The sequence below is a fragment of the Poecilia latipinna genome, unplaced genomic scaffold (assembly GCF_001443285.1).
Source record: "Poecilia latipinna isolate Pla-1442-1.1 unplaced genomic scaffold, P_latipinna-1.0 Scaffold329, whole genome shotgun sequence".
In the NCBI taxonomy this organism is placed as follows: domain Eukaryota; kingdom Metazoa; phylum Chordata; class Actinopteri; order Cyprinodontiformes; family Poeciliidae; genus Poecilia; species Poecilia latipinna.
The window spans coordinates 289,053-300,001 of NW_015112945.1; the positions used below are offsets into that span (position 1 = coordinate 289,053).

At 38.7% G+C, this 10,949-nt stretch overlaps 2 protein-coding genes across 5 annotated transcripts; both read right to left on the bottom strand.

Moving 5' to 3' along the window:
- Positions 1-752: 752 nt before the first annotated feature.
- zmat1 (zinc finger matrin-type 1) lies at positions 753-6,637 on the bottom strand. 3 transcript variants are annotated; one of them, XM_015035266.1, is made up of 7 exons: positions 6,601-6,637; positions 3,943-4,049; positions 3,771-3,842; positions 3,475-3,607; positions 3,023-3,319; positions 2,614-2,704; positions 753-1,964 (listed from the first exon to the last, which is right to left on the bottom strand). In XM_015035266.1, exons 1-7 carry the CDS (start codon positions 6,620-6,622, stop codon positions 1,079-1,081), a joined length of 1,608 nt encoding a protein of 535 aa, XP_014890752.1. In that variant the 5' UTR covers positions 6,623-6,637; the 3' UTR covers positions 753-1,078. The 3 variants fall into 3 exon arrangements, with proteins under 3 accessions (XP_014890752.1, XP_014890751.1, XP_014890754.1); XM_015035265.1 differs by lacking the exon at positions 6,601-6,637 and adding an exon at positions 6,136-6,309; XM_015035268.1 differs by lacking the exon at positions 6,601-6,637 and adding an exon at positions 5,524-5,647.
- A 712-nt stretch (positions 6,638-7,349) lies between these two features.
- gnrh2 (gonadotropin-releasing hormone 2) lies at positions 7,350-8,499 on the bottom strand. 2 transcript variants are annotated; one of them, XM_015035270.1, is made up of 4 exons: positions 8,350-8,499; positions 7,901-8,033; positions 7,689-7,772; positions 7,350-7,538 (listed from the first exon to the last, which is right to left on the bottom strand). In XM_015035270.1, the coding sequence occupies exons 2-4, from the start codon at positions 8,027-8,029 to the stop codon at positions 7,500-7,502; spliced, it is 252 nt and encodes an 83-aa protein (XP_014890756.1). In that variant the 5' UTR covers positions 8,030-8,033; positions 8,350-8,499; the 3' UTR covers positions 7,350-7,499. The 2 variants fall into 2 exon arrangements, with proteins under 2 accessions (XP_014890756.1, XP_014890755.1); XM_015035269.1 differs by having other exon boundaries at positions 7,901-8,040; positions 8,350-8,497.
- Between the last annotated feature and the right edge of the window lie 2,450 nt (positions 8,500-10,949).

Genomic DNA, 10,949 nt, shown 5'->3' on the forward strand with positions numbered 1-10,949 from the left:
AGGATGCTGTTTAAAATATGAATGAAAAGTTGGCTGGAAGGAAAAGCTGTAGTAGGAGAAGACGAAGAGACAACATGGAAAAAGCAGCGTACTGAGTTATTGAAATAAACTGTTGTTCAGTTGGATCTGAGTAACATATCCTGAAAACCCATTTTTCAGGAATTATTGTTAAACCAGTGGATTACAGTTGGACTAAAACACTACTCTGAACACCTAATTTATCTTTGTGTTAAAAAAAAAGAACAAATATCTTCTACTGCAACAACAAATCCTCTTCTAGCTTTGAGCAGTGTGAGCTGCCTCATTTGACCTCGTCACATGCCGTTCTGAACACATCGCTGAGGTTTGCGAAGAGTTGTTCTCATTTGAAACCTCGCACCTGTACGACCCCAAGCATGTGTGCAAATCCATCCACATCACACGCTGATGCACGCGGAGTCAAAACTGCCTCAGCATCCAGTTTCTTCCTCTTCTTTCACACGTTTTATGCGGCGCCACAGGGCAGGACGGCCTTGAAAATATTCAGCGGTGAATGTTACAAACGCAGGCCGAACGTCGTTCCTTCTGTCTGTGCACCTTTGAGCGAAAACTCAAGAGGAGCTCGAAAGGAAAGAAATGACTAAGCTTTCGGCATCCATGAGCTTTTATTTCCTCCACTGAGGCTCTGACTGAAGCTCGATATCGCCAACCGGAGGACACCGAAGGCACTACAGTCAGTTCTAGATAAAAAAAAAATGGGGAGGGGGAGGAAATCACAATCAAAGCAATTTATTTCAAGGTTACTATGGCATGGTTAGCAAAACATAATAGAAATATAAACTTTTCAGCTATATTCAGTAACTGAGTGATTATTAACACTCTAGACACACTCACTTCCTTAAAACCCCAGACTTAAGGCTAGCCAGCTAGCATTAGACCTTCAGAAGTGATCTTATTTTTTCCTTTGTAAAAATGCTGCCAATAACAATACATAAATAGTTACACTGCTGTTTGATTTTATTAATTTAGGTGTTATAAAGTGACATTTTAGGTGAACATAATCGGAGAAAAGTAATAGTGTTGGTGTGATTTATTAGTTTCAACAACCCAGAATCGAGTCGTCCCACAGCTTCTCCTCCTCTGTCCTTGTGTCAACCACTTCCTTAGCTTTCTTCTTCTCTTTCCTGGGCTTGGCCGACTTACTGTGTCCACTCTCGCTGGGTTCAGCACTGGTTTTAGCCTGCGAACGTGATCTGTCACTCGTGCTTCCTTCCTGGTCCGCCTCAAAGTCCTCCTGCTGACATGCTTTCTGTTTCCGTGTCTGCCTGCGGTGAGCTTTAAGCTTCTTCCCGCTCCTCTCCTCCCCCGACTCCCCAAACTGCTCCCGCCTCCTGTCCTCGGAGTCATAACTCCTCTCCATCCTCTGCCTCTTCGTCCTGCTCTCCGCCGCGCCAGACTCCTCATCTTCCCTGTGTCTTTTCGCTCTTCTCTTTTCTGGATTCCTGTTTTCGCATTCATCGCTTTCGCTTCCGTCTGAGCTGTGACGAGATGAGGACGACGATGTGGTGCACGTGGAGGAGGTAGAGAGTCTACTTTGCCGTCCAGTGTCTGTGGGCCAGCCGGTAAACTGTGTGGAACTTGGGTGAGCAGGAGGAAAGCTGTAGGGCCGGCCAATGGGAGGCCAGGATGGAGCTGGAGTGAAAGCAAACCGCGGCCCAGGATAAGGCTGAGGAGGAAGGTGGGAAATTTGAGGGAAGTTAGGCAGAAAAACAGGCGCTGCAGTCAAATCGCACTGATCTTTGTGCTGCACCTCCTCTTCTTCTTCATAATCGTCGTCGTTCTGTGTGTTTTCTTCAGGGAGAAGCTCGCTGGTCTTGGGGGTGATTCCTCTGACCTTTTGCACTTGGATGTAGTCGGCCAGTTCGTCGGCGAACGTGCTGTAGACCTTTGGCTGGGATTTAAAAAGGATCCTCAACTTCTTCTCCCTGACCCAACAACAGACAAACAAAAGTTGGGCTTATTTCCTTTCACGTGAATATAAATTAAACGCATCGTGTTCATTTGATTCAGTTTATCAAAGCACCAAACATTAAGCAGACAAAAAGGAGTAGTTTCGCCATTTGAAAACGCAAACAAACTACTGGAGAGGGTAGAGGGGCATGTAGATCTGGTCAGGTCGAGCCAACGATATTCAAAACTGGTGTGAAAACATCTGCAGCTCCTGGTTGGATTTTACTTTCCACACAGTTCCTTGCAGAGTTGTGGATACCTCTTGGCTTCATCCACAAATTCTAACGTACTTTTACAGATGTTTTGTGAAAGACCAACATTTATTTGACCGTAATTTCTCAAATATAATTTCAGCAAAGTTAACAAACGCAATAAACTTTCGCTACGTCTTCGTCTGACGTTAGCGAATGCAGCAAGTCAGCGATTTCGTGCAGCCCGATGGTTTTCCTAAGATGGAAAACGTTTTTTTTTTCTTTATTTTACCAATTTGAGTAATAAACTAAACTTGACTGAATTATTTAAAACTAGTTGACTTTGAATCTGACTCAGGCAATACTTGTGAATTTATGCTGTACAGAAAAACTGAATTGAGCTGAAATGGGAAAAACAAAGTCTTGCTCTCACCTGATCTGGTGTTTGTTTCCCTGCATGTGAGCCTGGTACATCTTTAGGGAGTTGGTTGACACGCCACACATCTGGCACATAAAAGAGCTCCCTGGAGACAAAACAAATGGCATACATCAGGAGAATATCACAAATTTAAGACAAGATAGAAGATGGTTCACTTCAATTTGCTACCTCAAACAGGAAAAATCTAATTATGTAATTATGTATGTTGTTTTTGAGGCTCATCTCATTTCTTCCATCTTAATGTAGATTTTTTTCTACCACTTTACAATAAAGAAGAGTGATCTGTAGATACACAAGTATCTCCGCAGTTTAAGAAAACAAGGCCAAGAAGAAGCTAAAATTAATTTATTTAAAGTTGGGTAGATTTTATGTATTGTGACATAAACCCGTTGTCTTGCAGTACCTTGCTGCGCATCGTTTCCATGCGCTTTGAGGAGCTCCTCTCTGGCCATTTTTTTCTGGTGTTTGCGTCCGTTGTAGTGCTGCAAGGCCATCTGAGGGTTGTTAAAAGAGGCGACACATAGGGCGCAGTACTTGTTGGGATCTTTGAGATCAACCCCTGTGTTCGAGAGAGCCGGGTTGTTTGAGGTCGGGGTTGGATCGGGGCGACACTCCGGGTCGTCCTCCTGGGACGAGTTCTGGTCGGAGCCAACGGGATCCTGGGTGACGGCTGGCGAGTTACGCACTGCGGTGTCCTTGACTGCGGGTTCAGTGGGAAACAAAGTTCAGGTTAATTTGTGGCTGAACTTTGAACAATTCTGAGAACACAAAGAGTATGAACAATATTAGTTGGCGATACATATGGGGAAAAACCCCCTCAACAGATTCCTTTTCAATCAATCAAAAAGTACTTGCCTGGCATGAGAAGACTTCGCTTACGCAGATTTTTTGCATGGATTTTGCCTTCGTAGTGCGACTTTGCGACCACGTGCGAGCTGAACACCACGTAGCACAGCTCACAGAAACGGTTTCTATCGCGGGACGTGTTCTGTTGCAAAAAGCCAACAGTCGTGAGGCAGAACAAAGTTGTTTGGCAGAAAAAAAAACTTCGAGGAGTATCAGCACTTTTGCATGCAACCGTTTCATGTAAATCCTCCTTACTTTGCCCCAGGCCCCAGAGGACAAATTAAAAAAACGGATTAGGTACCAACCTGGCAACCTCTGCCCAGATCTGCTCTCATAGCATTCAGATAAGTTTTGACTCTCTGAGAGTGTTGTTTTCCCTGCAGTTGGAGTAGATGGCAGACATTACCAAACACAGTCATATGACCTGTCAGAACAGCATTCAGGCCAGAAATCCACGACTTGGACGTCGCTGCTCACCTCATAATGGGCCACCCGATTGGATTCAAACATCAGGTTAGAAGAGCAAATGTGGCAATAATAGTCAGTGAGGAGACCCTCTAGCAGCTCTTCGTCACTCTTTTGTTCTACATGACAAAAATGAATTAAATACAATTAATCATGATGACCAAATAACTCAAGCAATGCCTTATGAGACTTTTTTTTTTCTGAAGTTATGCCACCGCTCCCCTTAGATGTTTCATAGAAAATACATTTTGTAGACGAATTAAATTAACACTGTGAGAATCCACCTGTTTCTTTGGCTTCTGGTCAATTTTATCTCGCCATAAATTTCACATAAAATTCTATAAAATATTTTCTACTTTTGATATTTCTTCGTAGATAAGGTGAACATTTTAAATAATATTTCTACATTTAAAAAGTATTCAGAGTATTCAATATAACAAACCTGAAATAACACTAAAATACTAGCAAAATATAGTTTATTTATATTCGTAATTACTTTGCGTGATTTGTTGCAGAAATCCATAAATCTGGACTGCAAATCTATCCCTACATTCAAATACTGCTCTAAAATCAAAACTTACCTATTAAGATTACTTACAGTAAGTTGTGTGACTGTACTGTAAACAGAACAAAAATAACTAATAATTTATTGGCATCATCACAGGATATCTGAATTTCTATCATTTGTTCCCACTCAGTATTAAATGCAATAATTATCAGTTCATTAAGATCACTAAAACATTTGATTTAAAACGCATGAAACTAATTGTTTCACACTCAATTTTCTGATATTTTATGTTAATTTGTTGCTGTCACTGTAATAACATTTCTTTACAACACCAATAAATAATGAGCATGGTCAAAATATATTTTTTTGTCTTATTTCAAAAATAAATGGCTTTTGTTGCATAAAACATGGTGTCACTATTATTGTCTAACAAATTGTGCATCGATTCCTTGATGTCACAAATCCATGATTATTTTTCTAGTCTTTCTGTGATTGCGCAAAAGCTCTCCATAAAGGACTATTTCAAAACAAACATCCAAAAATATTGAAAATAACTTAAATTTGATAGACTAAATGATATGGTGTACGGCCTATAGAACATGACGAATACATACTGTGGCCAAGGCGAACACTGTGTCACTGAAGCTGTAATGGTGAACTTTTAAAGTAAATGTTCAAAACTAAAACCTCTCAAAACGTCAGTAGTAACCATGGGCTGGTGTCAACGTTCAACAAGACTGAAAACAAATACATCAAACCCACAAAAACTTTCTGCCATGTTGTTTCCACAACATAGCAAGTCTTCTAAAAAGGTGCCAGAGAGAGAGAGCCAGCGCGACCAGCTCTACAGAGCAGAGTAATGCCGTTCCCCCCCATCTATTGCTGCAGATAACCAGTCATCTAGAGGTGTGCACTTCCTACATTTTTGCTTTTTGGACTGATTATGTCTATTCTATTAATAGACATAATCAGAGTATAACTGACGTCTCTTAAAAAGATAAAACTTGAAAAAACAACAAAGTGTTTGTGAGCAGATATCCTGATTAACATGCCAATTTTGGCAACTCCCATTGAAATATAATGACCTTAGTACAACAGCATACTAAACTGTGGGGTGGAAATCTGCTTTGATATTGCTGGAGGTGAGGCACAAGAGTTGTTTAACTTAAAAATAAAAATTACTCTTCCTGCACTGTGTAGAGCGTTTGAATATAAACACTTTCAAATAAGAATCTGATTAGAATTAGTTTTGCTCCTGTTGTCATACCCACAGCAACTTTCTGGCCTTCACAGAAAATTCACAGAAAACCAGCTGATGTACTCTTATCTCTTATCCATATCATTTAGTCTATCAAATTTAAGTTATTTTCAAGAGAATAGAGTTTACCTCGTCACTGCAAAAACATTGTTTTGATTCACTTTAGAGAATCAAAACAAGATATTAGCCACTTTTAATATCCGTCCCTGAAATAAAAAAAATAATAATTCTGAATAAATTAAGTCATTTAATTGGGAAACAAACCATTAAACAACAGGCCTCATTAAAACACTGAATCTTCCCTGCAGCAAACGTTAGCCTCTTTAGCATAAAGGAGCTAACTAGCTCGAATGCTAGTCAGCTCGCCGAGGAAGCTAACGTTGGCTAGGAAAGTAAGGGTATAAGCCGGCTGAATGTTTACATTCCAGACACAACTCACCTTTAACCATGGTACTATCAGTTTTACTGTTTATTACTGTTTCAGAATCTGTGACAAAAGCCACACTAAGGGAACCAGAAGTGTTATTTTTAGCGTCTGACTCCGCAGACTGCAGAGCACAGACAGCTGAGGCCTCCATCTTTGTCCCCTGTTGCTTTGAACATGCGCAGTTGAAGTAACCCAGATAAGAGTCACAACAGGCAGAAAACTCAGCTGTCATTGTGTTTTTGTCAGGTATTTTATTTATTCTAGCATCTGATTATTGAAATGCAAACAACATAAATTAACATACCACAGACTACAGAAAGCACACACAAAAAAGAAAGAAAGAAAGAAAGAAAGAAAGAAAGAAAGAAAGAAAGAAAGAAAGAAAGAAAGAAAGAAAGAAAGAAAGAAAGAAAGAAAGAAAGAAAGAAAGAAAAATTGGGTTGCCTAACTGCTGAAAACCGCTGGACAATATCCTACCTTGGAAAACACACCTCTTCATCAAGTCCCACTTCTGAAGAGATTTATAAATAATAATAATAATTTAAAAAAAAACAGATTTACTAAACCGGCAAGGAGCGGACTGGATGCATATTTAAATCTTGGCCTCGATTTTGAACCTATGCTTGCATTATTGCCCTTTTGGAAGGATGTAGTTGTAATAATCGCCCATTTCTTTATTAATGTTTTTTTTTTTAAAACTGTTTTCAAATTGGGTCATATCCAGTCAAAAAAAAAGTCAACGTTTTTGGTTTCAGTACAGTGCATTTTTCAAAGTGTTTTAAAAATAACAATCTGAAAACTATCAAACAATTGTATTCCTGCTTTAGTTAATTAACCATATATCCTGTGGCAGTAGGGTAGGGTTAGGGTAGGTGGCATTTTCAGCAGCGAGAAGGGTTGGAGTTAGTGGGAAGATGGATGGAGCTAAAGCAATCCTGGAGAAAACCTGAGGCTGCCAACTGATGACTTCAGACCAGCCGGTACATTAAAGCAAACACATTTGTTAGAAAGACCCAATCAAACTCCAGTTAATCTGTGCTAATGTTTGGGGGAAAAAAAGATCTTCACAAAAAAAAAAATTGTCTAAAATGACTCATGCGAGTGTGTAATTTATCTCATTTTTATTTACTAGCCCGCCAAAACTCTACCTTTTGCACTCACATTTAAACATTTTCAGAGTTCAGAGTACTTTAAAAATAAGCACACAAAAGAGGTTAGTATCAAAATAGACACTTTATTTTGGGCTAGTATACCTTTCACGTTGAGTTGCCACTGAGAAAAACCACTTCAGACAAAACTACACAGAATTGTTCCAAGATGAAGACACAGGAGAACATGGTCGCCAGGTAGAAAAGCGTAGTGGAGACAGGAAGCAGTTACTTTCTCTTCTGGAGCTCTCTGGCCAGCGCATCTAACTGTGAAGAAAGGAAATTAACAAGGCGTTACTGAGGGACTTTTTTTTCTTCGTCTTTTTACTGAAAAAAACAACTAATTACATTTTTATAAAATCAAATACAATGTTGTTAACATTTAAAGGAAATCACTGATAATCTGTGCTTACTTACAACAATGTTTCTCAGGGTATTCCTCCTCTGGGGTCTCAGATAACTGCATTCCCCTGCCTCACACAACTTAATTTCCTCCGACATCTGAAGAAGAAAAACAAAACAAAAATAAAAATAAAAAACAGATGGTATAACCACAAGTTAAATAGTCTCAATGAATGACTACATTATCAAATTTGTTAGATATATATATATATATATATATCTATAACCTCTGATGCTCCAAATGAGTCCAGCTCCCGTTTTCCTCCAGGATACCAGCCGTGGGACCAGTGCTGAGCGTCTGAGAGCTGAGCGCTAACACACATCAGAAGCACCAGCAGCAAAATGAGTCGAGACATGACACTGACGCCTAAAAGAAAATGGATCATTAAATTAGAAATGAATTATTAACACGAAAAATGTTTTATCTAAAAGCTATATGTTCAAGTGATTTTTGTTTTTCCACTTACAAACTCCAGATTGTTAGAAATCAATCCCAAAATATGATATAATAATACTGCCATTTGTAATATTTGGACCAACCAGTATTTGCTGTGAACTCAGAGTTCTTAAGCTCTCAAGTTTACTTTAGGAACTAACAGTTGAGTTAAAAGGTAAAATCAGATAAGCTTGACCAGAAGATTTCAGTCACAATAAACCAGAATGAAAATATCCTTACCTGTATCTCTCACGACTAGATCTGTAGATGTTCTCTAACGTTGTTTTTCTACAGTCGCTCGGAGGGTCCGACCTCGTTCTGGAGCTAAAACGGTGCTTTGATTCTCAATATCCTACAACTTTCACAGATACTTTTATGTTTCTCTCCAACTTCTTCCTCCTCTTTAGTATATATACCCCATTTCCAAAACCCTGGCCAGGTCTATTACTGACCCCTTTGGCTTGCTATGCCCCTACAATTAAAATGAAGGGTCCTTGACGACAATATGTCCACAAGACCTGACCAAATCCAATTATCCCCTGCAAACAGTCCTGAACGTCCAGGGATGTGACTCACACAAACTTTGCCCATACAATGTTTGATTTTCATTCAATATTGGGTACATTCTGTTTTTTTTTTAAAGAAATAAGAAGAAAAAGATCAATCTGTGTCATTTAATTCTTTTGGAATTAGCAATTTCGGACATTCGTAAGTCCTTGCAGAACCACTGGTCTAGTTAAAACAGTTTCTGGGATTACATGTCTGATCTTGCTGGGTTGTTATGATGAAAATGTTTGACTGAAAACGTGAGGCACCACCTGCTAATGCTGGTCTCAAACGGGACTGAAAACATGTCTCGTTAGAGTCTATAGCTAGTTTATACGTTAAGACAGCTTTGAATTAGTTGATTCGCTATGAGTTTAATTTTCTTTGAATGTAAATTCATTTTATTCAGCAGAATCATTACATTTCTGTTTTTCAAAGTCGAACGTGAAAACAGCACCGACCGTGAAAAAGTTTTGTCCTATTTCATACTTTAAAAACTAAAAGAATTCTCGAACAAACAGTAGTTTTAGAAAAAAAAGTTAAATTAATTTTTCACTGGATTGTTAATGTAGCACAGCTTTAACCCTCGCTGGCGTCTGATTGGCTGAGCAATCCCGTGTGACGGCTCCTTCCTGGAAACACGTATTTGAGAAGGGGCTCACTTAATAATTTTCCTTAAGCGCTTTTCTCTTCAAATCCAACTTATTTCCATAAGCAGTCCACAGTTGGTAACCTGCCAGTGTTGAATTAACACCCTAAAGTGTCCATATGTATCCAAGTCAGCAGGTGTTAAAGTAACACTTTTGAAAGTGTTAAAAGATTGACACCCATTTTTTTTTTGTTAAATTAACATTGGTCTATAATACTGAAATGGGTTTAAGAAAAGTTAAACTTTCCATTTCTGTGTATTGTTTTGAATATTTTCCACTGGATTTGATTGACATCGACATCTTGTGGGTCAATTATTTACTTTTTAACATCACATTATGTTTTGTGATCAACACTACACTGGTGTTACTTTTAATATATTTAAACACCAACACCGTTGTAAATGTTAATGTGACACTCTGTATTGTTGAATTTAACACCAGCTGACTTGGACACATATGGACACTTTTGCATGTTAACCCTCAATGGCATGACTTTTTTTTTTTGGGGGGGGAAAAATATTTCCCTGCATTCTTTGGGAGCTTGTTGGTCCCTAATTACATATCAATCATAAAATCGGACCCTGACACCTCCCGGAACCGGATTTGGGTTTGTTGCCTCAGGGCAACATTGCGCTACAAGGGCCTAAAACGCCAAGTTTTCTACAGTGATTATGAGAAATGAAATACAAATCAAACAAAAACTGTATTCATAAAAAAAACTTTTTTTTGACAAAAATAAATCAGACATGGTTCCAACTCACCAAATATAAAACAAACAACTAACTTTCATTAATGAATGATACATTTGCGCAAATTACTAAAACGAGCATTTGTGTGTTTGTACATGTGTATGTTAGAATCACTAAGGATGTTGAAATCAGTCTTTTTCCCTATTATATGTTAAACATCAGGAAGGAACTGCTTTCTGATGTGAAAAAAACTGTATATCACATTTTTGGCACTTGATTATTGGCGTACCTGGGAATCACCATCTGGTTATCTGATTATCTATGGGTTGTAGCGACCAAATTCACATCAGTGACAGGACTTAGGGCTGCAGGTTCTTTTTTATAAGAGTTTGTAGATCTGATTTTTTGTTAGAATTTGAGCCAAGCAAAGGACAACATTTCCATCAGCTCCCATATCTGGTAGATTTGGTGGTGGTACGGCTCGCCCTGTGTAGGTTGTAAGGAACACCATCTACTCCAGTCATGCAAAGTTCCCTCCAGACCCATATTTTTGGGTTTGGCAGGTATTGCTTCAGTCTTTGCCTGCCTTGGAATAAGTACATTAGTTCATTGATGACCAGCTTATCACTCTTTGGGACTGAAGTCAGTTTTGAGGATAAACAAACAATGAAATAATGGTTTTACAATGGATCCTCATGTTTTCATTGGGAATGACCCCAGCTTATGAACCATGCACATTTTGTCCATGAAATGATCTTGCATCCATCTCCTGTTGCTGTTAGTCAATAATAAAGTAAAAAAATTGGCTCTGATAATTATTTTGTAATCAATTGCATATCATTGCATTAGAATAATATTGTCTGAGCAAAAGGGCCCTAAATGCGCCATGTTGCCCTGAGGCAACAAACAAAAAAACACAGTTTTTGCATATAAATAATTTAAAAAAAATGTCTTG